At 56.9% G+C, this 27529-nt stretch overlaps 2 protein-coding genes across 4 annotated transcripts; one reads left to right on the forward strand and one right to left on the reverse strand.

The window, feature by feature from the left end:
* On the forward strand, positions 1-21179 carry EEF2KMT (eukaryotic elongation factor 2 lysine methyltransferase). Of its 2 annotated transcripts, XM_023616358.2 has the most exons (9): positions 14-185; positions 577-874; positions 2369-2431; positions 4065-4145; positions 5329-5430; positions 11742-11875; positions 11957-12252; positions 14016-14165; positions 15820-21179. In XM_023616358.2, exons 2-9 carry the CDS (start codon positions 836-838, stop codon positions 15918-15920), a joined length of 966 nt encoding a protein of 321 aa, XP_023472126.2. In that variant the 5' UTR covers positions 14-185; positions 577-835; the 3' UTR covers positions 15921-21179. The 2 variants fall into 2 exon arrangements, with proteins under 2 accessions (XP_023472125.2, XP_023472126.2); XM_023616357.2 differs by lacking the exon at positions 577-874 and having other exon boundaries at positions 1-185.
* On the reverse strand, positions 15242-27525 carry ALG1 (ALG1 chitobiosyldiphosphodolichol beta-mannosyltransferase). 2 transcript variants are annotated; one of them, XM_023616356.2, is made up of 13 exons: positions 27267-27525; positions 26319-26396; positions 26099-26202; positions 24960-25108; positions 23507-23596; positions 23049-23159; positions 22049-22170; positions 21841-21879; positions 21085-21144; positions 20275-20385; positions 18984-19098; positions 18042-18117; positions 15242-16880 (listed from the first exon to the last, which is right to left on the reverse strand). In XM_023616356.2, exons 1-13 carry the CDS (start codon positions 27472-27474, stop codon positions 16749-16751), a joined length of 1395 nt encoding a protein of 464 aa, XP_023472124.1. In that variant the 5' UTR covers positions 27475-27525; the 3' UTR covers positions 15242-16748. The 2 variants fall into 2 exon arrangements, with proteins under 2 accessions (XP_023472124.1, XP_070087210.1); XM_070231109.1 differs by having other exon boundaries at positions 26099-26199; positions 27267-27509.
* Between the last annotated feature and the right edge of the window lie 4 nt (positions 27526-27529).

Below are 27529 nucleotides of genomic sequence, written 5' to 3' on the forward strand. Positions count from 1 at the left end.
GAGCCCGCACCCCGCCCGGGGCTCGCCTCCTCCGGGCGCAGCCCGACTCCCGCCCCGTCTCCCCGGCAACGCCGCAGCCCCGCCCCGCCATGGCGCCCGAGGAGAGCGAGGAGGCCGCGCGCCTGCTGCGGAGTTTCGAGCGCCGCTTCCTGGCGGCGCGCGCGCTGCGCTCCTTCCCCTGGCAGGTGGGCGGCGGGGCGCGCTGGGGGCGGCGGGGGCTGCGCGGGCTGCGCTCCGGGCTCCCACCTCGTCCTTCCCGCCACGTGATGTTCCCGGCTCCCTCGCGTGTCGGGACCGCACGGCCGGTCCTCGTCCCGGGATCCTTGTCCCGGTTCTTCGCCGGGGCCACGCGGGAGGGCAGCGGGGAGCAGGGGGCGCACCTGCGCGACCTCGGGGACCCACGCTGCACCCAGGATCAGCTCCCTCCTTGCGTGGGCCCTTCCCGCCCTCGCTGCTTTCTCAGACTGAGTGCTAAATGTTCAAGGAACGCGGGATTTCCTCCCAACTCCCTTTTACACTCGGGTCTTTAGGGTCATAGACAGTTCACGATCAATTTCATTACTTTTGTTTTTTTAGCCAGTTATCCTCCTGGACATTGGATAACAGCTGTTGCTGCCCGTTTAAACAGGCAGCGGCATCCTCAGGCCAGCCGGAGACCACGTTGCCGTGGGCGCTGTGACCAGGTCACAGACCTCCCCCCAGGCCTCCTGTTCTTATCTGTGTCATCAGCATCAGGCTCTTACGCCTCTGATGGAAGCGACAGAGATGTACAACACAGGCCTGGAAAGAGACAGCTCACCCGCCTGCCCTGGGACGCGCCAAGCCCGGGGCTCTGATGACACGTCTCCTTCGTAATTCGTGTAATTCATGTGCGGTGAGCTCACTGGCTGACTCAGTTGGGATACCTATGGCTCCCTTCGCTGCCCATCTTGAGGGCCGGTGTGTTTAGTCATTTGCCTCGTTGACATAAACCGGTTAGCATTCTGAGAGAGTGTCTCTGATCAGAAACTTTTCAACTCAAAACTTAAATCTTTTCCTAAAAGCATGCACAGGTCCCAATTCAACATCGACTGTAATGGTTCACATGAAATGGATGCTTACTCTGCACCAGAGTCGTGCTCACTGCTTCCCTAGGCTGGCCCACAGCATGCGTGCGGTTGTGGGCTGTTACTGTCATTTGCGTTTGACCAGAAAGGTTGTTGGATGAGAAAAGTGGAGTGCTCAGACCTGGGAGACACCCTGCCTGCTTTGAACCCTGGCCCAACCCCATACATGCTGTGTGACGTTGGGCAAGTGACTGCATCTCTCTGTGCCTTAGTTTTTTCATTAGTAAACGGGGGTATAATGATGCTCATCTCATAGGGCTGTTGTCAGGATTACATGATTAAGAAGCACCTGAGGCAGTTACCTGATCCTGGTGCCCGGCTCGTGGTAAGTGAATGTAAGTGTTGGCTCTTATTTTTATTCCGTCACCAAATGTTTACTGAATGCCTGCCACGAGCCAGGCACCAGGATCAGCGGTACACGTTACTGATGAGGCCCTGCTCAGGTGGGAGAGCCAGAGAATGAGCAGGTAAATGAATACGCAAGAAAGCACCAGAAGATGACAGTGGCTATACGGTCAATAAAACAGGGAAATGTATCATCAAAGTAGGAGAGTCGGGAAGGCCTCCCCGAGGAGGTGACATTTGAGCCAGGACCTGAACAGTACAGTGGCCGGCAGCCGTGGGAGGGTCTTGCCGGTGAGAAGAAGCTGCACTTAGGAGGCCGGTGAGGCCGGAGTGGCGTGAGCAGGGATGGGAGGAGGGTGGTGGCAGACGAGGTCAGAGAGAGCGGCCAGGGCCAGGTCTTGTAGCCTTTTAGTGCTTGGAAAGGAGCTCCAGAGAAATGAAGTGACTTCCTGATGTCGCACTCCGGCTGGGCTGGTCTGCCTCCTCCCGGAACCTGAGCTCCCTCTTGGGATGGAGCCCCTTGCAGGAGAGGACAGCGTGAGCGGGCCTGGCGGCTGCACATCTGTTGTCCATTTAAGTCAGGTGTCAAGTCCAGGGCGAATCCATCAGGCGTGGCTGCCGTGGCTCCCCCGTAATTCCTGGCCGACCGTTTCAGTCTCAGAGCTGGGCTGTGACCTCCGCCAGGCTGAGTAGCCGGGATTGGTGCACAGCCAGAGTCTGTCTTCTAACTCACCCAGGTGTGACCCGGGACTTCTCAAGGTCAGGCTTCAGCCGCCTGTGGCTTCCACTTCCAGTTGGCCCCGGATCCCTGGGGAGAGATCACTGAGCGCTTGGCCACCATGTCCTATTTCATATTTACTGTTCCTGTGAAAATGCCCCTGAGATTTCTCTCTCCCCCTCCCCCTTTCTCCGAATAGAACCTGGAAGAGAAATTAAGAGACTCATCGGGTTCCGAGCTGCTGCTGGATATTTTGCAGAAGGTGAGCACCGCAGAATCACCCCTGGCTTGCCCATAACAGAAGCGCATTGGGAGCGTTTGTATCCTTTAAAAAGAAAGACACTGCACTTGGGGGGCAGCCCCTCAGACAGCTCCGGCTCCTTGGTTTCCTTAGATAAAGACATCAGAATGTACAAAAATCTGCGTGAAAGGAGGGAACCTAGGGGATGTTTTTACACTGTCTGCAGTGAAAACAGAGATGACAGCTGTGGGAATGTCTTCTGGCATTTGCTAGCTGCTCAGAGACTTTCTTCTTTACATTTAAGGAAAAAAGAAGGAGGCGAGTCTTGCCCCTACACGTATGAGCCCCTGCTTTTTTTGGAGGTGGGGTTTGGATTCTAAGGTGCATCTGGGTGTGGGGTAGGGGTGATACCACCACTCTGCCTGGCCTGGCCCCACCATGCCCCTGGCCACGTGGATTGAGTGCATCTTGGCTCTTAATCCTCTTAAGGGCCCTGGACCCTTTTGAAAGCCCAAAGCTGTGGACTCTCTCCCCAGAAAAAAGTGCACCAGAAGAATGCCTTTTGTGTACAAGTTCAGGGGAGTCACAGACCCCCTTCCATCCACCAAGCCTGTGCAAGGAGCCCAGGGTAGGAACTCCTGTGTGGAGGGCGACCCGAGATTATCCATCTGACCCCTACGCGGGAAAGATGCGGCTGTAGCTATGGAAGACTTCCAGGGCCGTCCAGTAGCTCAGGACCGTGCTCTGAGGTCGGTGTCTTGCAGCCAGCTCTGATTGCCACCCTGAGGTTAAAAGCTAACACCACCCCCCACCCCCATGCCCACCCCGCGCCAGCCCGTCTTCCTCTGCCCTGGCCATCACAGCGCTCCTCACAGCCTGGCTCCCACTCATCTCCTTGGCCTGGGATGTGACCCCAGGAGGGCAGGTGCCCGATCTGCCTCTTCCCAACATTTGGGCTCTCACCTCTTCACGGAGCCGGGCAGTCCCACAGTTGTCCTCACTGCCATCTCTGGTTCGTGCCGGCTGCCCTGGGAAGTGTTGTGTCTTAGTCCTTTCCAGCAGCTCTAACAGAATCCCAGAGACCAGGTGGCTTATAAACAACAGGAATTCATTTCTCACTGTTCTGGGGGCTAGAAGTCCAAGTTCAAAGTGCCACCAGCCACTTCCTGCTTCATAGACGGCCGTCTTCTTGCTCTGTCCTCACACGGTGGGAGGAGTGAGGGAGATCTCTGGGGTCTCTTATAAGGACACTAATCCCATTCCTGAGGGCTCCCCGCTCATAACCTAATCCTGTCCTGAAGCCCCACCTCCTAACACCCTCACATTGGGGGTTAGGATTTCAACATAGGAACCTTGGAGGGGCACAAACACTCAGTCTACAGCAGAATGTTATCTGAGATCTGTGTGCCCCATGTTCCTGCCCAGAACGGGCATTAGAAACACTGCCACAGTCTGTGCTGCTGCAGTGGCGAAATTTTTTTAGGAAAGAGCTTTTATCTTAAGACTTACTCTTTCCGACGCGTGAGGGTCAGCTGGGGCCAGAACCCTTGGGGCTGTGCACGTCTTTGCTGAGGGATCGGTTCCTTGGGTTTGCCCTGTGTTCAGCTGAAGCTCAGGGGAGACTGAAGCAACCGCCCCGTGTCCTTTGTCACAGACCGTGAAGCATCCTCTGTGCGTGAAGCACCCGCCGTCAGTGAAGTACACCCGGGGCTTTCTCTCAGAGCTCATCAGAAAGGTCAGTGATGGGCACTGCCTGTCCAGTACCCAGGCAGCAGCTGGGTCTCGGCTGGCTGTCCAGCGGTGGGTTCTGTGACTTGGCTTTGCCTGTTGGAGCTCAGATCTGGGCAACTGCTCCTAGCTGAGTTGCACCAATGAAAGGCCATGGAGGGCAGGAGGAAGGGAGAGGCCAGGTATTTCTCCCTCTCTGCTTCGAGGAGTCTCTGGCAGCAGCTGCATCTCCCATATGGTCCTAGCCTCCTGACCCCCCACCCCCGCCTCGTGGAGGTTCTCATTCCTACCCGGCAGCCCCTGAGCTCAGGAACGCCACCTTCTCCCCCTGTCCTCCCAGCCAGAGGGGTTTTGATGGTTTCCTGCCGTTGCCAGTCTCTGGCTTGCCTCGCTGGCCTCTGCTGGAGGTTTTAGGTCTGGCAGTACCTTTGTAATTAGCGCACCCTCCCACCGGTGAACGACCTGGTGTGGACTCTTTTCCTGATGGATACAGGATGGCTTCTAAGGATGAGCCCAGACTTGCTGGGTTTCACATTAGACTGGACTTGAGAGAGGCGGCTCCTCAGTGGTCAGCAGCAGACCAGGTGTGCTCAGCCGCCAAACACGAGGACTGCGCCTCACCCAGGGTTAGCCACGGCACGGTCCCGGCTTCTCTGTTACCCCCGCCCTCCCGCCCCCGTTCTCAGCAAATGGAGCATCTAGTCATTGCCAACAGGCCTCCCCAGCGCCACCAGGAGAAGCCTGGCTGCCTGCTGCTGCCCTGTGAGGCGCGTGACGGGGCCTGCCCGCTGAGAAGCAGCTTGATGGAGACCACCCCCCGTGGAATGGAGTGTCCGTCCTGGTGGCCTTGCTGGGGCTCGCTGTTTCCTCCATCCACGACAGCAGGGTGGAAGGGCAGAGCTCCCTGTCCCCATCACACGGTGACTCATACAGTCCCGTTTCTGCCGCCCTAGAGGGCACATGACCCTCTCCACACCTCTCCAGGGTTCCCCCAGGTCCCCCCACCAAGCGAGTTTTTGATATGCCCGGTGGCCTGTATTCAGTCAGTCCATCCCGAACCTCCCCTCCAAATTTGCTGAAAATCCTCCGTCCACTTTTAGAAGTCAGAGTAACAGCAAATAGGACCTCCGTCTGATTCATGAGGTCAACTTGGTCCTCTTGGCTGAAGCTCTCGCTCTGTCCACCCCCAGCACGAGGCTGTCCATGCGGAGCCTTTGGACGAACTGTACGAGGCGTTGGCGGAGGTCCTGACGGCCGAGGAGCGCACCCGCTGCCACAGGAGCTATCTGCTGGTAGGAGACCTGCACCCCTCCCACCCGGGGCAGACTGCCGAGCTAGAACACAATCAGAGGCAGAGTTAGAACTCAAGCTCCGGGCAGCCTCCCGTGGGCTCACATCCCGAGTCGGCAGCTCTGTGGTCTTAGACGGGGCCAGTTAACCTCCCTGAGCCTCAGTTTCCTCATCTGTAAACCAAGTACCTCAACAAATAATGGTACCTATCTTATGGGATGGCTGGGGGTTAAATTTGGGAACGCCCAGTAACTGCACAGCAGGGGCCCGGGACTCAGCGCTCAATAAATATTTGATGGGGACCGGCCCAGTGGCACAGCAGTTAAGTTCGCACGTTCCACTTCTCGGCAGCCCGGGGTTCACTGGTTTGGATCCCGGGTGTGGACATGGCACTGCTTGGCAAAAGCCATGCTGTGATAGGCGTCCCACATATAAAGTAGAGGAAGATTGGCACGGATGTTAGCTCAGGGCCAGCCTTCCTCAGCAAAAAGAGGAGGATTGGCAGCAGTTAGCTCATGGCTAGTCTTCCTCAAATAAATAAATAAATAAATAAATACTTGATAGGTGGGGGTTATGGGACAGCAGTCTCTTCCCACCCTCCACCGCCGCTGTCCTCACCCGCCTGGACAGGTGCCACGGCCTTCCGCCTGGTCTCGCAGCTTCTTGCCCCACAAAAATCCCTTCTACACGCAACTCACAGAAGGACCTCAGGGTCTTTTGTTTACTTGTTTTAACCTTTTATTATAAAATAAAACCTAGATGTAGGATATCTCACAAAGGAAATACACAGATGATTGAATCGTTGCAAGGTGGCCACCGTGGTAACCGCCAATCTGGTCCAGGACTTTGGCAGCCGGCCCCCAAGGTCCCCCGCCTGCCCCACCCCCATCCCTGCCCTCCCTCCCTGCAGAAGTAACCGCCCTCTGCCTCTCGTAACAGTCACTCCCGTGCGCATCTCTGAACACTGACATACAGTCTTGCCCGTTAACTAGGTCTGGCGTGATGTCCCCCTCTGTCCACAGGTCCCCCCAGCTCTTTCTTTTCCCAGCCGTGTCTCTGTGGAACAGCCCTGGCGGTGTGGCCTGCACAGCCTTCCGCAGGCTGGATGTGGGTGCACGTGCATGGTGCTGTTCAGCTTGTTCCTGTCGCCTCTGTTTCCCACCTATGGCAGCTGGATTCAGAGGCCCGCTCAGACGCACGTCCGTTTGATCCTCTTGGCAAGAACACAGTATGGGGTTCTAGGAGGCGCATCGTATCTGTTTTTTCACCCTTTTAATGGTAGCAGTTATGGGTGCCCAAAGCTTAGACGCATTAATTCACGGGGGGATGCAAAAGGGTGATTTTCTGCTTCTGTCATTGTTTCCATTCATTACGTGGAGAAATTTTATCAGGAGATGCCTCCCTTCGTCCACTGTTTGGTTCCCCGGTGGTGCAGCTCGTAGAGGAAAGGAGGGAAACAGGCCTGATTCTTGCCTTTTCAACATGGTGAATTAGTTTCTTACCATCCCCAGAAGGGATTCCAGCCCTGCCATCACACCCTTGTTGATGCTCAAACTGTGCTGTTTTGAGCCTTTTCAAATGGGCTTCTGAGTCCTCTGACATCACCCTCATAGTGTTCTTGTGCCATTTTCTGTCAAGCTTTTCCAGACTCAGCTGTGTATTTCCTGCCCCAGGCCTGGAATCAGCCACGTCTTCAGGAAGCCCTGGTTTCCTTTCGAGGGAAATGATGCTTAGAGACCACCGTCTGGGCATTAGGGATGCTCCTGGCTCCTGTCCAGGCCCTTCCAGTGGGCAGAGCTGGGATGTGGTGGTGACAGAGACCCGTACTTAAGACAGAAAACCTCGTGAGTCCATGCTGATGTTTCTGACTCAAAATCAGAACGCAGGGTTTTCACGCGACCTCTTTACATTGCGTCTGTGTCTCCCTTCTGCACTGGAAATTCTGGTTCCCGAGAGCACGGCGGGTGACGTCCCCCACCGGCCTATTTGCTTTACGCCATGGAACTCAGGCCACCGTCTCAAAGGTTCTAATCCCTCCCACTGTCTTATGGTTACTGAAAACAGTCCGTTTTTACATGTTATCCCCATTCTCCCTCGTTTTGTTTGTTCGTGGCCGTACCATAACTATATTTTCATCTTAGAGCCATGACGCAGTGTTACCACAGCTCAGCTGCCGGAAGCAACATAAACGTGTTCTCCTACATTCCACGGGTCAGAGCCGATCGGCCCAGCTGCCCTCTCCTCTTTGAGTCTCACGGGGCTGAAGTCAGGGCATCTGCCGGGGGAGAACCCGCGGCCAGGCCCGTCCAGGCTGTCAGCACACTTCCGTCTCCTGTGGCTGCAGGACTGACGTTCCATTTCCTTGCCGCCTCTTGGTCAGGGGCTGTTCTCAGCTTCCAGAGGCCGCCCAGTGTCCCCTGACTCATGGCCCCTTCATCTCCAAAGCCAGCGACAGCTGGTCACGTTCTCTCGCGGTTCAGATCTCTCCTGCCTCTTCCTCTGCATCTCTCAGATGGGAGCACCGCTGTTACGGGCTCAGATGACTAAGTTGGGCCCACCCGGATCATCCAGGATAATTTCCCCATCTTGAATTCTGCACCATAAGCGCATCTTCAGAGTCCCTTTGCTAAGAAACAGGGCCCAGGGGTTGGGGCGTAAATGTTGTCTGACCAAGCAAGCCTACCATTCTCTTTTCAGTCCCATTCAGTCTTAGTTCAACAGGTGACTATCTTTAGAGCCCTCCATCAGTCCGTATGTTGATGTCACCCCAGCCGTTGGGTTGTCTGAAGTTCGTTTTCTAGTAGGTTCTTTAAGAAGTGCTCACAGGATTGACCTTCCCAGAGTTCTTGCATGTTGACAACAGTTCGAGCCATTTACACATGAATCCTGGCTCACATTTTCTCTCCATTCTCATTGGCATAAAGCTTTGCAGTGGAAAAGCCTTAGGATAATTTAATTTTCCTTCCCGTTTATGCACAAGCCCTTTTCTCTTAGGTAGCCAAAGGATTTTTCCTTTTTTTTTTTCTTTTAAGATTGGCCCTGAGCTTAAATCTGTTGCCAATTTTTTTCTTCTTCTTCTTCTTCTCCCCAAAGCTCCCCAGTACATAGTTGTATATTCTAGTTGTAGGTCCCTCTGGTTGTGGCATGTGGGATGCTGCCCCACTGTGGCCTGACGAGCAGTGCCATGTCCGCACCCAGGATCCAAGACGGCAAAACCCTGGGCCACCGAAGCGGAGCACGTGAACTTAACCACTCAGCTGCAGGGCTGGCCCCGGATTTTTGCTTTAAAGTCCAGTAATTTTACTAGAATATGTCTTGAGATCGGTCTTTCTGGATCAGTAATCTTGTTTTTTCTGGAATGCTTTTTTGAATTATGATTTTTAGTGTTCTTTGCTTCCCCCCCCACCCCATAACTAAATATCTAAAACTGGATGGTTTAAACAACAGAAATGTATCATCTCACAACTCCGGAAGCTTAAGTGTGAGATCCCAGTGGGGCAGGGTTGGTTCCTTCCGAGGCTGTGAGGGGAGGGTGTGTTCCAGGCCTCTCCTCGGCGGCCGTCTTCCCCGTCTCCTCACATCGTCTCCCTCTGTGCCTGTCTGTGTCCTGATCTCTTCTCCTAAGGACACAGATCCCATTGCACTAGGGCCCACCCTCACGCTCTCATTTTAACTCAGTTCCCTCTGTAAAGACCTCATCTCTGAGTAAGGTCACACGTGAGGTGCTGGGGGTGAGGACTCCAGCATATGAATTTGGGGAGGAAACAGTTCGACCCATGACAGTCTCTTTCCTAATTTCTTTTTGATTTTTAAAATTTCACCCCTTTTCTCCTCCTGTTTCTCTTCAGGGTTTGTCTGTTTTCATTCTCATGTTCCTTCAAGTAGTCTTTATTTCAGAAATGATGTTTTCTGTTATTGTCACACATTTCTGAGTGTGGCTGGCGGCCATCAGGCCTGGCCCCGGGTCCCTCACACCACCCCCCACTGGAGCAGGCCACTTCCTTCCTTGGCCGGCCCCTGCGTCTCCAGCGAATGCCTGCTGACTGCTGGGGTTCTCCTGTCCTCAGGCCTGTCACGCACCCGTTGCTCCCCTCTTCTATCTGGGCAGACATGTTGAGCACACCAGGGTCACGTCTGTTGCGCTTTGCCCGCCCCGTCGGTATTTTCGGGTTTACAGAGATCCTTGCTTGTTGAGAACCCAGGGCTGGTGTATTGAATTAAGAATATGTGGATTATGACCTGCGGAGTGAGGGGCCACAGACCACCCACGCGGGCCAGCAGGGAGCTGTCGGCATCCACGCTCCCACGCTGGGGGAGTGAAATCCACGGGGTTGTTTTGGTTGAAGGCGCAGTTTCAATACTCTGACACAAAGCGGGTAGAGTCACAAGACTTGTTGCTTACAGATCCCAGAAGCAGGGGTGTGTGTGTGTGTGTGTGTGTAATGAGCTGGGGAGAGGTCCCAGGTCACAGGCGAGCAGGAGACTGAGAGCAGGGGACCAAGCCCCTGTTACTTCGAAGGAGGTTGGGGCAGAGGTCACTCACTTTCCAAAGGCTTAACTCTGGTTATTTTAAAAGGCGCCCTGGGAGGAGCAAAGCAGGAAACTGGTGGGAATCCTAAACTCAAGTCCTTGTCTGAGCGTCCAGGCTCTGGGTGTGAGCACAGCTATCATACTGTGAAATGTCACGGCAGCAACTCAGAAAAACAAAGTTGTTTTCTCATCGCACCTTTTCCCCCAGTTTTGTTGTAAATGTTGCCCGTGTCTAGCTGCTCTGTCTGTTCTTATGTGGGGATTCAGGAAGGTTCAAAACAGCGTTGCCACCACCTTCCCAGAATCCCCTAGAGCGACCCCCTGATTTAAGACGTGAGTCACTTACCTCGCAGAACCCACCCGTGGCCTCCCTTCTTCGCACTTAGACTCAAATCCTCCTTCCTTATGTGGCCCACACGGCCCTGCATGCCCTGCCCCGGCCTTTCTCTCTGGTGTAGTTCCTTCTGCTCTCCCTGCACCGCAACCTCTGGGCTTCTCTCTCTTCCCTGAACTCACCAACCACAGTGCTGCCTCAGGGCCTTTGCACTCGCTCTGCCAGGAATGCTCTCTCCCCAGACCCCCACATGCCTCCTTTTCACCCAGATCTCAGGTCACCTCCTCAAAGAGGCTGCCCCTGACCAATCTATCCGAAGTAGACGTCCAGTCTCCTATTACCATGTGGTCCTTTTTATTTTCTTCCTAACACTGCATAGCTGTGACATTCCCTTCTTTGTTTATCATGGTTTGTATCCTCTACTGGAACGTCAGTTCTGTGAGGGCAGCAAATGAGTTCATCTTGTCACAGCTGAACCCCCAGCACCCATAGTAGATGCTCAGGAAAAATGAGTGGATGAATGTGTGAACAAATGATGCTAACGACACTCAGAGACCTGAACCCCCACCTGAGCTCTGTGAGGTCAGACAGCCAGAAGCCCCCTGCTCCGCCCCCCGGCTCGGGCCATCGCGTGTCATGGGTGCCGTTCACAGCAGCCCAGGCTTGGAGAACACGTTCCAGGACCACGTGTCCCAGGAAGCAGTTGCCCGCAAACCTAGCGAGGCGTCATCCACCTGCTTTGGGAGCAACCAGACACTCCAAAGGCCGAGACTTCCCAACCCCAAACGTCAGGTTGAACTGAGGAAGGCCCCACATGCTGAGATTTTCACATAAAGCTCACGATGCCAGAGAATTGTGATTTTTTTTCGTTAGTAATTATAGATTCACAGGAAGCTGCAGAAATAGTGAGAGAGGTCCTGTGGGCCCTTTCTCCAGTTTCCCCAGTGGGAACATCCCACATGAGTCGTGCAGCATCCAACCAGAATGTTGATGTTGGCACCATGTGTGTAGCTCCATGTCACTTGTCAACCATGTGGATCTGCTCAGACACCACGGCAGTCAGGATACAAAGCTGTTCCCTCGCCACGAAGACCTCCTTCATGCCACCCGTGATAGTCACACCCATCCCCGTCCCCACCATCCCTACCCCCAGTAACCACCGATCTGTTCTCCATCTCCACAATTCCGTCCTGTTGAGGATGTTAGATAAATGGAATCACACAGCATGTGACCCTCTGAGATTGGCTTTTTTCGCTCAGCATTGTGCCCCTGAGATCCGTCCAGGTGGGTGCACGCACCGGTGGTGTGTTCCTTTTCATTGCTGTGTAGCGTTCTGTGGCATCGATGGACCAGAGTTTGTTTAGCCATCCACCTGTTGTGATTTTTTTTTAATGCCAGCTGCTTGTGTCCTGGTGGCTGGGTTAATTCTCTCTCTTTGTCTCGGTCCAGCCTTCCGGGGACTCGGTCACGCTCTCTGAGAGCACGGCCATCATCTCCCATGGCACCACGGGCCTGGTCACTTGGAACGCCGCCCTCTACCTCACGGAGTGGGCCCTCGAACACCCAGCAGCCTTCACTCACAGGTGACCTGGGGGCACAGGGCAGGCGACGAGGCAGGTTGGCCCCTGCACAGTCACGGACATGGGTCCCCTTCTCCCACCCAGGACTGTCCTGGAGCTTGGCAGTGGAGCTGGCCTCACGGGCCTGGCCATTTGCAAGATGTGCCGACCCAGAGCATACATCTTCAGCGACTGTCACAGCCGTGTCCTCGAGCAGCTTCGGGGGAACGTCCTTCTCAATGGCCTCTCGTTGGAGCCAGATGTGACCGCTCCTGTGCAGCACCCAGGACACAACACCCGCGACCCAGAGAGCCCCAGGGTGACAGTGGCCTGGTTGGACTGGGATGTCGTGACGGTCCCTCAGCTCGCTGCCTTCCAGCCAGACATCGTCATCGCTGCAGGTACCGCCCAGCCCAGGCCACTGGAGCAAGCGGCTGCACCCAGCTCTCAGCTCAGGGGAGGGGACACTGGAGGCTGCGCGGTGGGGCAGTGCTGGGACTCAAGAAGGGTCGTGTGGGCCCCCAGGGAGACATCAAAGCACACAGTGTCCCTCCTGGGTGCCCTCAAGCCACAGCCCTCCCGTTTGAGACCATGGCCACATTATAATGAGACCATGTCCTTCCATTATAATGGTTCCATCATCAAAGGACCCTGGCTTGTCCCAGCAAGGCCTGGAGTGAACAGATCAGGCCCCCGAGCACCAGACCAGTCTGACCATCCTTGGCCGGCTGCAGCCCAGTAGACAGACTTGCATGTCCGTCTCCAGCAGCCTGAGGGAGGCATCTCGGTTGCCATCCAGAACCAAAACGAAGTGTCCAGAGCAGCCCCGCGAAGCCAGCGAGCCGAGCCAGCCCCACCTCCAGCCCTACCCTGTCTTCCGACGTGGGGCGGAAGTGGCCAAGGCAGCCTGTCTCGGCCACGAAGAACAGCCTGATTCTCCTAGGGCGATGTTGGATTCCTTTGTGTGTCACGACACCCAGCCCTGGCCAGGCTGCAGTGTGGCCGAGTCAAGGAATGCGCTCCGAGTGTCCCCACCCCTGTTAGCGCTTGCTTCTGGCTGCTACGTGCACATCCGTGTTATCACTACATGTCCCCAAGGCCCAGAGCTCTGCCTGCGCATCTCTATCCTAGGGTCATGCCCCGGCCTCTTTCAGAGGTGACCCCCACCTCAGGGAGGGGACCACCCAGTTCTGGTGCAAGGACAGGGTCCTTGAGAGAAGGATGTTTGGCGTGGCCACCAACAGGCCCCTCGTCCTCCACCGAGCTCACTTGGTCCCCTACGTGGCTGACGGTGCTGTGCCTCTGCTCCTGCGTCACCGTCTGAAGGCAGAGCCGGGGCAGCGCACCCCACAGTGACGTCTGGCCCTGCAAGCCCAGCTGATGGGCGGGAGCAAGCTTGTCCCCCACAGTGCAGCTAACAAAGTGGCAGGCCACCAGAATAAGAGGACCAAGGCAGGCACTCAGAGTTGGCTTCGTTAAGCGTCTTCTGAAAAGCCAGCCTTCTAAGTAGCCAGCCCTCGGGGTCCAGTGGTTAAGATTCTGGGTTCTCACAGCCGCGGCCCAGGTTTGTTTCCTGGTCAGGGAACCACACACCCGTCTGTCGGTTGTCACACTGTGGTGGCTGCATGTTGCTGTGATGCTGAAAGCTGTGCCACCGGTATGTCAAATACCATCAGGGTCCCCCATGGTGGACAGGTTCCAGTGGAGCTTCCAGACTAAGGCAGACTAGGAAGAAGGACCTGGCCACCCACTTCTGAAAAAGTTGTCTGTGAAAACCCTGTAAAGAGCAGCAGAGCATTGTCTGACATAGGACTGGCAGGTGAGGACGGCACAGAAAGACCGGGCAGGGTTCCGCTGCTGTGCACAGGGGCGCTGGGAGTCAGAATCCGCTCAAGGGCACCAACAGTGAAATAGGCCATAGGCAAGGAGTTGATATTTTTTCTCTTGGAATACCAACGAACCCTTGATAGTTTTGTGTTTCAGCAGCTTTTCTTCTCTCCTAAGGCTTTTCCTTTTTCCCCTGAGCGATTTTCTCCCCGTCTCATAGAACTGTGGCCACCCAGGCCTCACCCTGCTGCCGAGGTCAGCACAGCCCGGCACCCACCTTCCTGGGCCCTGCATCCCACAGGGCGCCCCTTGCAGTAACTGGGCTTTCTCGTCGCAGATGTGCTGTACAGCCCAGAAACAGCCCTCTCCCTGGCCGGCGTCCTGCGGAGGCTCTCTGCGTGCCGCGAGGACCAGCAGGCGCTGGAGGCCTACGTCGCCTTCACTGTCCGCAACCCGGAGACGTGCCAGCTGTTCACCGCCGAGCTAGGTGAGCCCCGGGCCCTGGGAGGGGCTGCTGTCTCCCAGAGGTCACCCAGGCCTGCAGGGCCACTATGCTGGCCCCACGCAGGAGTCCAGTGAGGCAGAAATCAGGAAAGTGAAAGAATGGAGCCCTGGAGACCAAGCCAGAAGCCCAGACCGCACAATGAGCTAGGCCGATGCCCCTGACGCGGGAGGTCAGCGGAGGAGGCAGGGCCGCGAGCGGGCGCTCTGCGGGGAGGAAGGCAGTGATCCCAAAGGTCTGGGACCAGCGGCCCCACTCTGTTTAGAACAGGTTTCGAGAGCCTGAAGGCCTTGGTTTCCTTGTCTGTACAGTGGAGGGGACGGCCAGTGGTGTCAGGATGACAAGGTTTTGGGCGCACGCTGTGCAGGTGGATCCCCCACCCACCCTGGTGGAGCTGGGCCCTCGCTCACCTCCGTGTCCTCATCCTTACAGTGGAAACGCCCACCTCAGAGGTGGAACAGGGCCTGGCTCACAGGGAGCACGCGGAGAAATGGTAGCTGCTGCTGTTAGGAGATTAAGCACCCAGTAAACGGAGGAAGAGCGAGGGATGACGTTAGAGAAAGGGAGCGTGTGCCGTTTACAGCCCTGGATTGGCACCGCTGCGGGCCAGGCGCTGTCCTCAGACCTGACACGAGTCAGCCCCCAGACTGGGGAGGGGCGCTGCCATCCTCCCTCTCACCCACGGAGACGCGGGGCACAGGGAGGCTGAGTGACCGCCCGAGCTCCCCAGACTAGAGCCAGCAGCACCCGTGCTCCCCACCCACCACGCCCCCCATAACTGCTGACCACGAACCTCACTCCCCGCCAGGGCCAGGTCCGCCCAGGGGTCCACATGTGGCCCGGCGGCCATGCGGGACCCTGTGTCTGCCCCAACCTCCCTCCCAAGCACACCCCTCCCGAGCCCCCTTTGCTCACACAGACGACCCACACACCCCTCCACAGGGGCCTGTGTCCCACAGATGGAACACTGTGCAGCCTCGAAAAAGGAGCACGCCCTTCCCCAGATGCTCATGTGAAAACATATCCACAACATATTCTAAGGCAAAGTGCCAGACAGCATATACGGCATAAGCCCATTTTTATTCTAAAAACTCATCTTCATACTGAAATACGTATGGGGGGAATCTGGAAGAATATACACCAGTTAACTGTCGTTACACTTGGATGGCAGGATTGTGACACTTTTATGTCTAATTTTTTTGGTAAATACTAATTTTTCATTCATAAAAAATGGTGATGACAAGATGATCCCCACCAGGGCTCTTCGCACACCATTGCTCACACAGCGCACAGGAGCCCTTCTGACACAGGTCCCAGGCGGATGCAGGTTGAGTCTCGGCCCCCCCCCAGCTGTGCCGGTGACAGGCAGAAGACAGGCGCAGAGAGCGACAGGGCACCCAGACGGGCCGTGACCTTCCAGGGCTGGGCCCGGCCTGGTGGGCGGAGGCAGCAAATCTGGCTGCTGTGAGCTGTTGAATGACTCCTGGTCCCGCCCCCGGAGTCCGAGTCGAGGGGTGTGGGGGGGGGCCTGGAAATGTGTGGTTTGTACGCCCCCCAGCCTGTCCTGCAGCCCTGCGTGGATGGGGTGGCACCTGTCCCCAGACCCCACCATCCTGAGACTCGAATGCTCCGTTTGCAGGCCGGGCCGGGATCCAGTGGGAGACAGAGCCCCGTCACGACCAGAAGCTGTTTCCCTATGATGAGCAGTCGGAGACGGCAATCCTGAAACTGACGCTGTAGGGCTGCAGACGTTTTTGGAGATTCATGTGAACGTCAAATCACTACCGGAAAGAATTTACGCGTGGGAAAGCTGAGGAACCTTTCGTTGGACTTGAATGCTCGAACAACGTCAAAGCCCGAGACAGGAAGCACAAACCGTGTTCTCATAAAGCATGAACACTGCATGCGTGTAGCGCCCCTTCTGTCAGAGGTCCTGGTGCTCAAGCAAGAAAATCAGAAACGAAAACTCGGGCTCAGAGAGAAACATTCCATTTGTGCAAATAGAAACACACATCGGGTATGTTTTCCCCCCAGTCTGGACACGCATCCCTCACGAAGCCGAGCCCGCTGTCCTCGTGGCGCATCGTCCGTTCACAGCGCAGCGGGCTGCGGGGCCTGTTCTCAAGGCAGGAATGAGAATACCGGGGCCGAGACAGGGCAGATGCTGGAAAGGCAGACAGACACCAGGACACAAAAACAGACTAAAAGATGTTGAAGACGCCGCAAGCAAACAACAGAACAGGAATACGCTGGGGAGGGAAGACAGAGTCACAGACAGAAGGAGAGAGGGAAGTAATGCAGAGACGACACCAGGCTGGACCAGCTTCCTGGGCGTCAACTCCTGGTTGTTATAAAAATAACTTCATTCCACAGGCGGCGCCCATGGCTGTCCTTCCCGTTGCCGGCTGCTGGGAGGCGCCGCTCTGCAGAGTTTGCAGAGGGACTGGGGCAGCAGGAGGGAAGTGGGCCAGGCTCCCAGGATGGAAGGAGGGGGTGGTGTCAACGTGAGGGTCTCTCCCCTCACGACGTCCAGCACGAGGACATGCTCAGGGGCTTCAGCCCAAGTGGTCACGTGTCCATAAGCAAAGGGAGCACCGTCTGCTTCCAGCTCTCATCCCAGCGAAGCCGCTCTGACTCACGCAGGTTCACCCGGAACTGGCTCAGCTTGCCCGCAGGATCCGGAAACTCAGACAAAAGCATCTAGAAGGAAAGTAAGACAGAACTTACCTCATCTCCACTTCCCACCCTGATGCCAGGTCCCACCCAGGAGCTGTCCCCCTCCCTCCCAGCAGCCTGGATCCCTGCCCACCCCCCCAAACACGGGAGGGAGGCCAGGGATTCTGCTGAAACCCTCCCGTCACCACACTCTGAGGACAGCAGCCGTGTCCTCCAGCCTCCGGCAGGCCTCCCCGCTCTGGCCCAGCCTCCACGGCAGGCCTGGCTAACTGCCGTCCTCAAACACAGCTCTGAGCCTGGTACCCTCCACCCATCAAGCCCTGCCCTCAGCGGGCAGAGCAGACCCCGCAGGCCCGCGCCACGCTCCACCTCCTACGCTGCTGCTCCTTGACAGCGCAGCCAAGCTGCGGCGGCCACCATCCACACCACCCGCCCACCGTGCCCTGTGGCAGCTGTTCCTGTCCCTCTGCTCTGCTGTTCCTTCCACCAACGGCACCCACCCCTCAGCCTTTGCCCGGCACCATCCGACCCACGTGCTGGGAAGCGGGCAACATCCGTGCTCTTTCCAGCTTTGCTAAACTAAGTCACGTGCCTGTGAACTACGGCCCAGCGTGGCCTCCGCCTGTCATTAAATAAAGCTTCATTGGAACGCAGCCCCACCCTTCCATTCACAGATCGTGTGTGGCTGCTTTCACGTCACAACAGAGTTGAGTAGTTCTGACAAAGACTATGGCAAAGCCTCAAAGATTTTCTGTCTGGCCCTTTCCAGAAAGTTTGCCACCTTTGGTCTCAATTGTCAAGAGTGATAATGCGCTACTTTCTGTAACGAGAAATAAGGAGCCCTTGAAGACCCCCACCCATCCCGAGAGGCTGGTCCAGGAGGCTCCCTTCTCTCCTCACTCCCCCTCCTCAGACCCGATCGATTGCTCCCTGAACGCACACACGGTCCGCCTGGCTCTAGCGTCAGTGTGGTGTGAGCTCCAGGAGCCCAGAGGGCAGCCAGGGTGGGCCCTAACTCCTCGGAGGCGCTGACGCCCAGCCTCTGAGACTACCGCTCCCTCCCTCCCTCGGCTTTTCATCCAGACCCAGCACAGGCCCACGGCTGCAGGAACAAGGAATCCGGGAGCTGGCTCCGTGCGAGCCTGCAAACCCTCTCAGCCCTGGTGTGGGGGCGGCCGTGCCCACCTGCAGCTGAACTGCCAGCTCCTCTGAGTCCTCGAAGACCAGGCCGTTCTCCTCGTGCTTCACAAGCTCGTGTAAGCTACAGAGAGAACAGAGGGAGGCCTGAGAGCTGCCTGGAGGAGACACGAGCGGTGCTGCCCACGGGGCCCCTGCCCCACCCTCAGGCTAAGCTGGGGTCAGGAGCAGTCAGCCTGGTTTCACTGAGTCTGTTCTTAGATCTGGTGTCTAAGCAGGAAAAAGACCTGCAAGGACACACATTAACAATTCAGGCCGATTCGGGGAAGGAGGGACAATCAAGGGGATTTGGGCCTTTTCTGCTCACTGCTTTTTTCGGTGAGAGTGTGCTCAATGAGTTCTGCGTTCTTCCTCACTTCCACAGCAGAGGAAAAAAGGCAGCCTCCCTGGAGGCGGGCGTGGCACAGTGAGGGGATTCTTCTGGATAAGCAGGGCATTGACCCCAGCCTGTGCAGGAGCTGGGGGCCTAACATCCTGTTTCCCATTCAGCGACTGACTCCCCCGCCGTGCGGACTACCGCTTCCAGAAGCCCTTCCAGCACTGCCCTCTCCAAACGCCCATCTTTGCCAGGAAGAGTGGAGACAGAGAATTACACTCATTTAACTGATCTGAATCCAACTAGATGAGCTCAGACAAAAGGGACATAGAAAGAGAACTAAAACCACGTACACCATGCGGGCAGTTCCAGCCACGTGTTCTCCCGGGAGCACAAGCCCCTGGGAGAGCATTTAACACACGTGTTTTTTACTCCACATGAGCACTAAGTGGGGCCAGCTCCTCCGTGGGGCCCTCCCGCAGGAACCCCGCCGTGCTGCGAGGCCGGGGAGGCAGCACCTTTCTGGGGCGTTCCCCGGGGAATCCTGACAGCACAGCGCCCCCCAGCTGCTGACTTGAGAACCGAACTTGGGAAGATTGGGTTTCCGCTCCTACCAGGGGAAGTTCACGGCGCACACGGGCAGGCAGCACCCGAACATGTCCACCACCTTCATGGGCAGGTCCAGGCCGCTGGAGGACTTGTGGAGGCACACGCCCAGGTCCGCGGAGCCTGCGAACACGAACCCCAGAGGACTGTGGACTGCCGCCCGCTGTGGAGTGGGAAGTGGGTAACAACACCCCCAACCCCACGTACAACGGGCCGGAGTCGGCTGAGCAGCCTGGCGCGGGGCCGGGACACAGCACTGCTTCCCTAGCCACTCCAGGCCGCTCGCCCCCTCCAAAACCACCTGCCTGCCACTACTACTTTTCTTTAAACTGACTCCCTTTTTCTACTTCGCCACAATTTATTTTAAAAGAACCCATAGCAATTATTGCTTAATGGGTTCAGAGTTTCTGCTTGGGGTGATGAAACTGTTTTGGAAATAGACAGTGGCGATGATTGCTCAACACAGTGAGTGTAATTAATGCCAGTGAGTTGTAGATACACTTAAAAATGGTTAAAATGGCAAATTTTGTTATTTATATTTTATCACAATAATCAGAAAAAGAACTCCACAGACACAACAGAAAACCAGCTGTCGCTGTGAAAAGACCGCCAGACAGACAACTTGCCGTCCCTAAGCACAGGCTGGGAGCTCCTGCCACGGCCTCCGCCCGTGCTCTCTGGCGGGAGGACGCGGAGGCCCAAGGCTCACCTGCACCAGGCCGACACTGCCTCCCTGAGTAATGCCGACGGAGGAGATGACGGGAGCAGCAGAGCGGGGTCTGGTGGGCCCCAACTCCAGCCCAGGCCCAGCCCTTCTGCTGGGAACAGAACAGTAGGACTGAATGGAGGCGTGGAAGCTGGGAGGACGCACCCCCTTGGAATCCCTGGGCACAGAGCCCCGGGCCAGGCAGGGAGGAGCTGGCACACCGGGAAAGGACTTCCTCTGGAGGTCAGCCCAGAGCTCCTCCGACAGGTTCCTGGAGCCGGCGTCTCCTGCCCTAGGTGGCCCTGGAGCAGGGCCCAACCCAGCCTGAGGCTGTGTGTGTGCGTGTGTGTGTGTGTGTGTGTGTGTGTGTGTGTGTGTGGGTGGGTGTGGGTGTGGGTGTGTGTGTGGCCGCAGCTGAAAATTCAAGTTCATGGCCCTTGAGCTGAAAACGGCTTTTAACTGTCAAAGGGTTGTAAAAACAAAGACTACATGACAGGCTGGTAAAATATTTACTCTCTGGCCCTTTTCAGAAAAACTCTGCCCCCCTTTAAACCTCAGGCCTCTCCCCGCAGGCCCCCTGCCGGCGCCCTCACCTAGAAGCAGGGGGTAGTCCTCGGCCTCCAGCCACGGGGTGCAGACCTGGATGTGCCGGAAACGCTTCTGGCTAAGGAGGCGGCTGTAATGCTCCTTCAGAGGCCCTTTGCCTTGCAGAGAAATTCAGTCACCACACGGCCCATCTGCGGCCCCAGGCCTGGGGAGCCCCTGCGAGGGCGTGCGCAGCAGGCGACCCCGCAGAGGCACGGACCCTGACCGCTGAGCCCACAGCCTTCCCCCGGCCACCCACACCGCGGGCCTCAGGCTGGGCAGGCGGCCGGGCACCCGAGTGTCGACCCCTCACACACACACACCCCTGTGCCCCACCAGGAGCCCAGGTGGCACGGTGTGTATGGTGGGCTCCTGCCCCCCGACCCTGGGAGCCCAGGAGCCAGGAGCGGGGGAGTGCGCAAGGCGGGCAGCGGTCCCAGGCCCACGCGCCTCCAGCCTCAGCTCTTCTGCTTCCCTCCCTCCACTGGGCTACCTGGGAGCAACTTTACATTGAACAGCGGACTCTTGTCTGAAAAAGGGAGCCGGGGAACCACTGCAGAAGTGGGAAGCTCAGGATCTCTGCACTCATGCTCCCCAAGATTCAAATCTAGACTCTGTGCCCTGCCCTGAGGCCTCCCTGAGCCTGTTTCCCCCTCTGTCAAGCTGGGGTAGGAAACCCTCTGTCAGAGAGTTGTAGTGAAATCAAGGAGACCAGGAACATCACGTGCGGAGGTGGGGAAGGCACCCAATGAAGGCAGGTGCCCTCCTCCCTTCACTGCCCCCATTTATCCGGGAACGTGGGTGGTCCCAGGCGGTACCTGTTATCACACAGACCAGAGAAGGAAGGCTCTCTCCATCCAGGATCAGCTGTTCAAACTCTGTGTTTAAAAAAATAAATAAATGAGAACCAGGATCATCTAGTCAGGTGTGTGAGGGGGTGAGGGAGGGGTGGGGGAGGAGGAGGAGAGGTGCTGGGGGAGGTTGGAGTGGAGGGAGAAGGAGGGGTGAGGGAGGGGTGGGGGAGGAGGAGGAGGGGTGCTGGGGGAGGTTGGAGTGGAGGGAGGAGGAGGGGTGAGGGTGGGGTGGAGGAGATTGGAATGGGGGGGAGGAGGGGTGAGGGAGGTTGGAGTGGAGGAGGGAGGGAGGGGTGGGGGAGGAGGAAGGAGGGGAGTTTGGAGTGGAGGAGGGAGGGAGGGGTGGGGGAGGAGGAAGGAAGGGAGTTTGGAGTGGAGGAGGGAGGGAGGGGTGGGGGAGGAGGAAGGAGGGGAGTTTGGAGTGGAGGAGTGAGGGAGGGCTGGGAGAGGTTGGAGGGGGGAGGTTGGGGGGGGGAGGGGTTCCATCCCAACCACAAGGTCTGGCTCCTGGAGGCGGCACTTCAGATCTAGGGCCTGGTCACTCAGTGACCCAAATGGGGACTCAGAGCCACCACCTCCACCACCTGTGCCCTCAGGCTGGCCCACCCGGTGGCCCCGGGGGCAGGAGCATGGTGCAGAGGATGCCACGCAAGGCCCGGCGAGCACCTGGCAGCTCAAGCGCCCCACAAGCCCAGCTCCTGCTGACAGCCACACACCTACTTTCTAACGCTGCCAGCAAGATGGAGAAGTCTTCATCCTCTACAAGAAAAGAGAACAGTGTCATGGCCGTTTTCTAGATGTTTCTCCTCCCAGCTCAACGCCGTCCCCTCTCTCATAGGGGCCCCAGTGTCTCCAAAGACATTGGGGGGGGAACACAGGCTCAGCCAGGTGCCTGGACAAGCCCCAGGGGACGGGAGGGTGCCGAGACCTGTCCAGCTCGTGCTGCTGACCAGCAGGGCCGGCCGCCCGTGCAGATGCATCACTGTCCCGCTCCGAGGGTCCTGCTCTGTGAAGGCCGACCTCTCTGTGGCCGGGTCCAAGGGTCCTGGGCTGAAGGAGCAGAAACGGGGCCTGAGAGATGGCCTAGCACAGGCCCGCAGCCCCAGGACGGCCATCTCCTGCCACACAGGCTGCAGGTTCCCGAAGGTCGGGATTCGGCCACATCAGAGCCAACAGGCCGTCCCCGCCGCCCGAGGCTGGAGCACAGGAACACAGACACGCGCCTGGCTCTCCTTCTTTATCAGTATTCATCTGTTGCCAGGCGCTGAGGTCACAGCAGCAGACAAGCCCGACTCAGCTTGCCTTCTCAGGGCAGACTGACTGCTCTTGTCATTACCTCCACTTAGGAGGAGGATGGTGCTGCCCTCCCGCTGGCTCCTGGGTCACTGGGAGGAGAGGACGCCCGGATGGGAAGAGCTCACACAGGGCCTCCCCTCAGCCCCATGAGACGCCCCAGAGAACATGCAGGCCCACAACCCTGCCACAGGGCAGGAACCCACTGGAAAGGGGCCACAGCCCAGCGCAAGGCAAACATCACCTTACAGAGGCAGAGAGCAAACACTCGGGGCCACGGGCCTCTGCTGCACAGCACAGCTCTGCTACCGTAGCAGCCATGGAGCGCGCGAAAATGAATGGATGTGCAGTGACCCAATAAAGCTTCATTTACAAAGACAGGCCCAGGGCTGCAGCCGGAGTCTGCCAAGCCCTGGATTAGGGGGTTCCCAGGTCTGCAGCATGCATACAGGGGAGAGGCTGGGACAGCAGGGAGGAGGGGAGGGGGAGAGACCAGGATGGCAGGGAGGGGACAGGGGAGAGGCCGGGAGAGCAGGGACGAGACAGGGAAGAGGCCAGGATGGCAGGGAGGGGAGAGGCTGGGACAGCAGGGAGGGGAAGAGAAGGCAGCTGAAGACCGAAGATCAGATGCCTACCGGGCCCTGAACACAGAGTACGTGCGGCCCAGCTTCATAAAGAGCTGGTGTTGCAGGTCCAAGGGCGTCTCTTTGAAGAAAGATGCTGGCTTGTCGTAGACAGTCACGGCTCTGCAATGAGATCATCGGGGGCTCTAGGGAGGCCCAGAGAAGGGCCTGAGGAATATAAGACCCCTGAGGACCCAGAAAAAGAAGGGCACTTAGAGGATCCTGGTCTTAGAGAAGGCCAGTAGGAAGCTTTAGAAGGACCTGGGGAAGCACAGAGAGAGGTCCTAAGACCAAAGCGCCTGTCCTGGCTGGCTGGGAAGGAAACTCCGGCCTCCCCCTCCCTCGGCTTCCTCAAACCAATAGCCATCTCCCAGGCCCCTGGCTATTTCTAGAGCCCTCGTCAACAGCACACAGCAGGCACTGCAGCTGGGACTGGCCGTGCCAGGACCCCCCGCTCCCCTGGCCCTTACTTGATGCCCCAGTTCCCCGCCAGATCCTCCCGCATCGCGTTGGTCACACATAAGTTCAGGTGGGAGAGGCGCCCACAGAGCTTCTCGTACCTGAAAAGACACAGCACGGGTCAGCCCAGAGCCCACCACCACTGCCACCGCGTGTCACTGGACACCCCCTGATACGGAAGAGGCTGCAGAGCTGGGGTCTCCCAACTCAAGTCACTGGCACCTTCCTGGTGTCTACGCTGAGTCCACCTGTGCTATCATTTCCTTCACACCCTTCTTTAATTTGTCACTTTTCAGCTTAAATACGTTATTTTAAAAGGAAAGCATATATGATTACAGAGGGGAAAATCCAGACTCTCTTGCCATAAAAGGAAGGAATGCAATGAAGGCCTCGTTCTTCAGTCTCAGCCACACTGCACCAGGGCCACAGGGGCTCACTCTCTAGGCCATCCAAGTGGAGGTTAGCAGATGTGAGAGAGGCCTCCGCGGCTGATTAGCTCCCAGCTGAGCCCGGAGCCCTGAGGACAGGGCAGGCTGAAAGAGACCTGCAGGGGAATGAGCGGCTCCAGGTTATTTTATGCTGTTGGCGTTTCATGACCTGTTCCCTACTGGATACAGAGAAAGCACCAGCATTGGACAGCCTGGGACTGAATTTGGGTCCTCACACTTAACAGCTCTGTGGCGAGCGGCATAAGGGCTCTCAGCCTCGGCTTCCTGGCTTGTAAAGGGGGGTAGTCAGGGGATAGCCTCCCTGGGGGCAGTGGAGACTGAAGGGATAAAGGGCTTGGCCTGAGGCCTGGCATGAAGCAAGCGCTCACTGATTGCTGCCACTGTTACCACCAAGGATGTATGAGCCATCGGGAAAGGCCGCAGCCCACGGCTTGAGGCTGCAGGTCCACACGGAGGCAGATGTTATACACTTGGGCTCAGAACATGACCGACTCCCGCTCCAGGCCCACCCGCTCCTACAGGGCCTTCCCTCCCTGTCTCCTCAGCGGCAGAACACTGTGGTCCGTGTCCCCATCCACCAGCAGCAGCCCCTGGTTTTAACTGGGGGATCTGATCTGGGTGGACCTGGGACCCCAGCTCTGCAGTGGAGCACTTCTCCCAAGCCTGAGACCCCAGGGTACAGCAGCCCCCCGTGTCAGTGGGGGTCAGAGGATGGCAGGGAGCACGAGCCAATCTCAGAGGCTCGCTCTCTCCACTGAGACCTGAGAAACGCCTCCAGGAGAGCGTCTGAAGCTCGAAGTCAGCCATTTCTCTGAACTTTCCAGTTTCATGGATCAGCAAACGCCGTCTTTTTCTTAGGCCTCTTTCTATCACTTGGAACCAGCGTGCGCCCAACTCTCCAGCCTTGCCCTTGCCCCCCAGAGCACCAGGAAAACCAGCTTCCCTGAGTCTCAGCACTCGCCCTTCTTCCTACCATGATTTGGGGATGGTGTGCACCCTCCTCCCAGACCCTCACCATTTGGCCAGCAGAACAAGGGGGTGGCTGGGGCCATGCACCAGACCCATAATGGAGTAGCCATAGTTGTGCCAGTCGATGACAAGCTTGCTCCCACAGAGGCAGCCCACAAACCAGCAGACGGCAATGGCGGGCAGGCCTGGAGGGTTCTGGGAAAGAGAGACGCGAATGAACAGGAGGGAACCCAGACCACGGTCAACAGTAAACTTAGTGAAAACAGTTGCGACGTACATTATCTTTACAGAGCTCTTGATAGTCAATTAAGCAGAAGAAAGACCCTCTTTCTCACCAAAAGAGGCATAAGAAGTCATAAAAGAAACAAAACTGATCAACCTGACAAGTCCAAGATCATCAATAATCAAGGAGATGAAAAATGGAACAAGGAGGTGAATTTCTCACCTATCAGAATGCGAATTCTGAAACACCTGGCAACAGCCAGTGGTGGTGAGGAGGCGGCAGGAGAGGCAGCCCCCCTCCCCCCGGGTGGGGATAAATGCACCCAGCCTTACTCTGGGACTCTCCAGGGGCACACCCCAAAAGTGCCTGAGCTCTGACCAAGCACGTCCACCCACGGGAATTTCTCCTAAGGAAGAAACTGCAAAAAAACCCATGTTCCCTGGTGCTCTTCACCACACTATTTGTAAAAGTGAAAAAGTCAAGAAGAATCTGAGTGTCCATTAAGATGAGACCAAATAAACGCACTGGGTACATCACATACAGGAACACAGTGCAGCCAATTAAAAGGAGGGGCTTCTATCTGTTAAAAAGCAGTGCAAGGAAGAGTTCTGGGTGTGATTCCGGGTCTAGGATTTCCCACCTCTAAAAGGTAGGTAATACCAGAACCTACTTCTTAGGATTGCTGTGAGGAAATAAATGAGTTAATACACGTAAAACACTGAGATAAGTGTAATAAGTACAATGTGAGACGCCATCTATAACGACACAGAAAAACAGAATGGATGGGTACCATACATGGAATAGACACACACCATAAGCTCCTACTCACATTTTTAAAAGTTTATATATACACACACACAGAATATACAATTTATTTACCAATTTGTGCATTTTTTAAAGGCTGGAGAGTAAAGAAACCTTAACAGTGGTTCTCACAGAGGTAGGCGGGGGCCGACATATACCTGGAGAAAGATGTAGGCTGCTGGCTCCCTGCACATCAACCTCCATAGCAAGTGCACGGCCTGAAACACGACTTTGACGCCATACTGGAGAATGTGGGGCCCTACTGCAGGGCAAAAAACAGCTGTCACTACCAAAAGACCTCTTGGCAATTTACAGATTCCCCCCAACGCACCCACACACACACAGACTCAAAGGAATCGGGAGTTCATTGCACCGTACCTGTGAGTCTCTGAAGTTCTGTCAAACCCACAATCTGAATTCTGTCGCTCTGCAAGAGCTCTTCGCGGGGTTTGGAGTCTGAAAAGAATGTCCCCTTTAAGGTACTGAACAGGCGATCTAACTTAAAGTCAAGATGACCCCCAGCTCAGGTCGAATAGCAGAGAGTATTTTAAAAAATACGACTTTTCCAGACCTCTCTCTGTTCCTGAGCAGCCAGAACAGAGAATGAGGCCAGTTCTCGTCCAGATTCCACTGGATTGCCCACATAGCAAGGACCCGAATCTTACCCACTTTTATTTACTTCACATAATGCCTGGCACACAGTAGGCACTCAAACTGATCCAGATTCCCTGGATGGTGGAATTATCCCACCACACAGAGAGCCTAGGAAGTCCCACGCCTCTCCCTGAGTCACTCTGGCACAGCAGAGTCTAAACGGGGACCAGAGGCAAGCAGCGCTGTTCCCGCGTTTCCCTGATCCGGGGTTGAACTATCCTCTAGAGACGCACAGGAAACATCTCCTGCCTGCAGAGCTCTGCACTGAGGGTGAGGAATGGCGAGGAGGCAAGTTGCCGGCTCAGACACAGCCTGAGGACAGGAGCCCCAGGGAGATGTGGTTAGCAGCACTCGACCTGGAGTCACATGCGCCCAGGTTCCAGTCCGCCTTTCCACTTACTGGGAGGGTTAAGTGAGACTATGCAATGAGTTCACGCAGCTTAGCACATCGCTGCCATATGGCAACCTGATCCTAGAGACCCACCCAGCAGAGGCTGGGCAGAACCCTGGCAACAGCTGTCCAGACCAGACCAGGACGCAGCCAATCCCGGTGGGCTGCTCGAGGGAGGGGAGAGAAACGGCGCGCCCCTGCCTCGGCCCCCCTGGGGCGGTCAAAGCCGAGGCTTCAAGGCTGAGAGGGCAGCCTCCCTCCCTGTCCCCCCGGGCACTCACTGCAGAAACCCAGGAGGGTCACGGAGAAGCCGCGTTTGGCCAACGACAGCGCATGGTACTGCATGCGGGGGCTGCGGCCCACGTCGCCCAGCACCACGACCGCCACGTGCCGGGCCGCCCGCCCCCGCCGCCAGCGCTTCCACGCGACGAGCAGAAGCAGCGGCAGGCAGAGCGAGAGCGCCGCCAGGGCCACGCAGGAGGCCGCCATCTTGGCGGGCCGGCCGCAGTCACGTGACCGCACCCCCGCGGGCGGGGCGCGCTGT

Source organism: Equus caballus, chromosome 13 (assembly GCF_041296265.1).
Source record: "Equus caballus isolate H_3958 breed thoroughbred chromosome 13, TB-T2T, whole genome shotgun sequence".
NCBI classification, from domain to species: domain Eukaryota; kingdom Metazoa; phylum Chordata; class Mammalia; order Perissodactyla; family Equidae; genus Equus; species Equus caballus.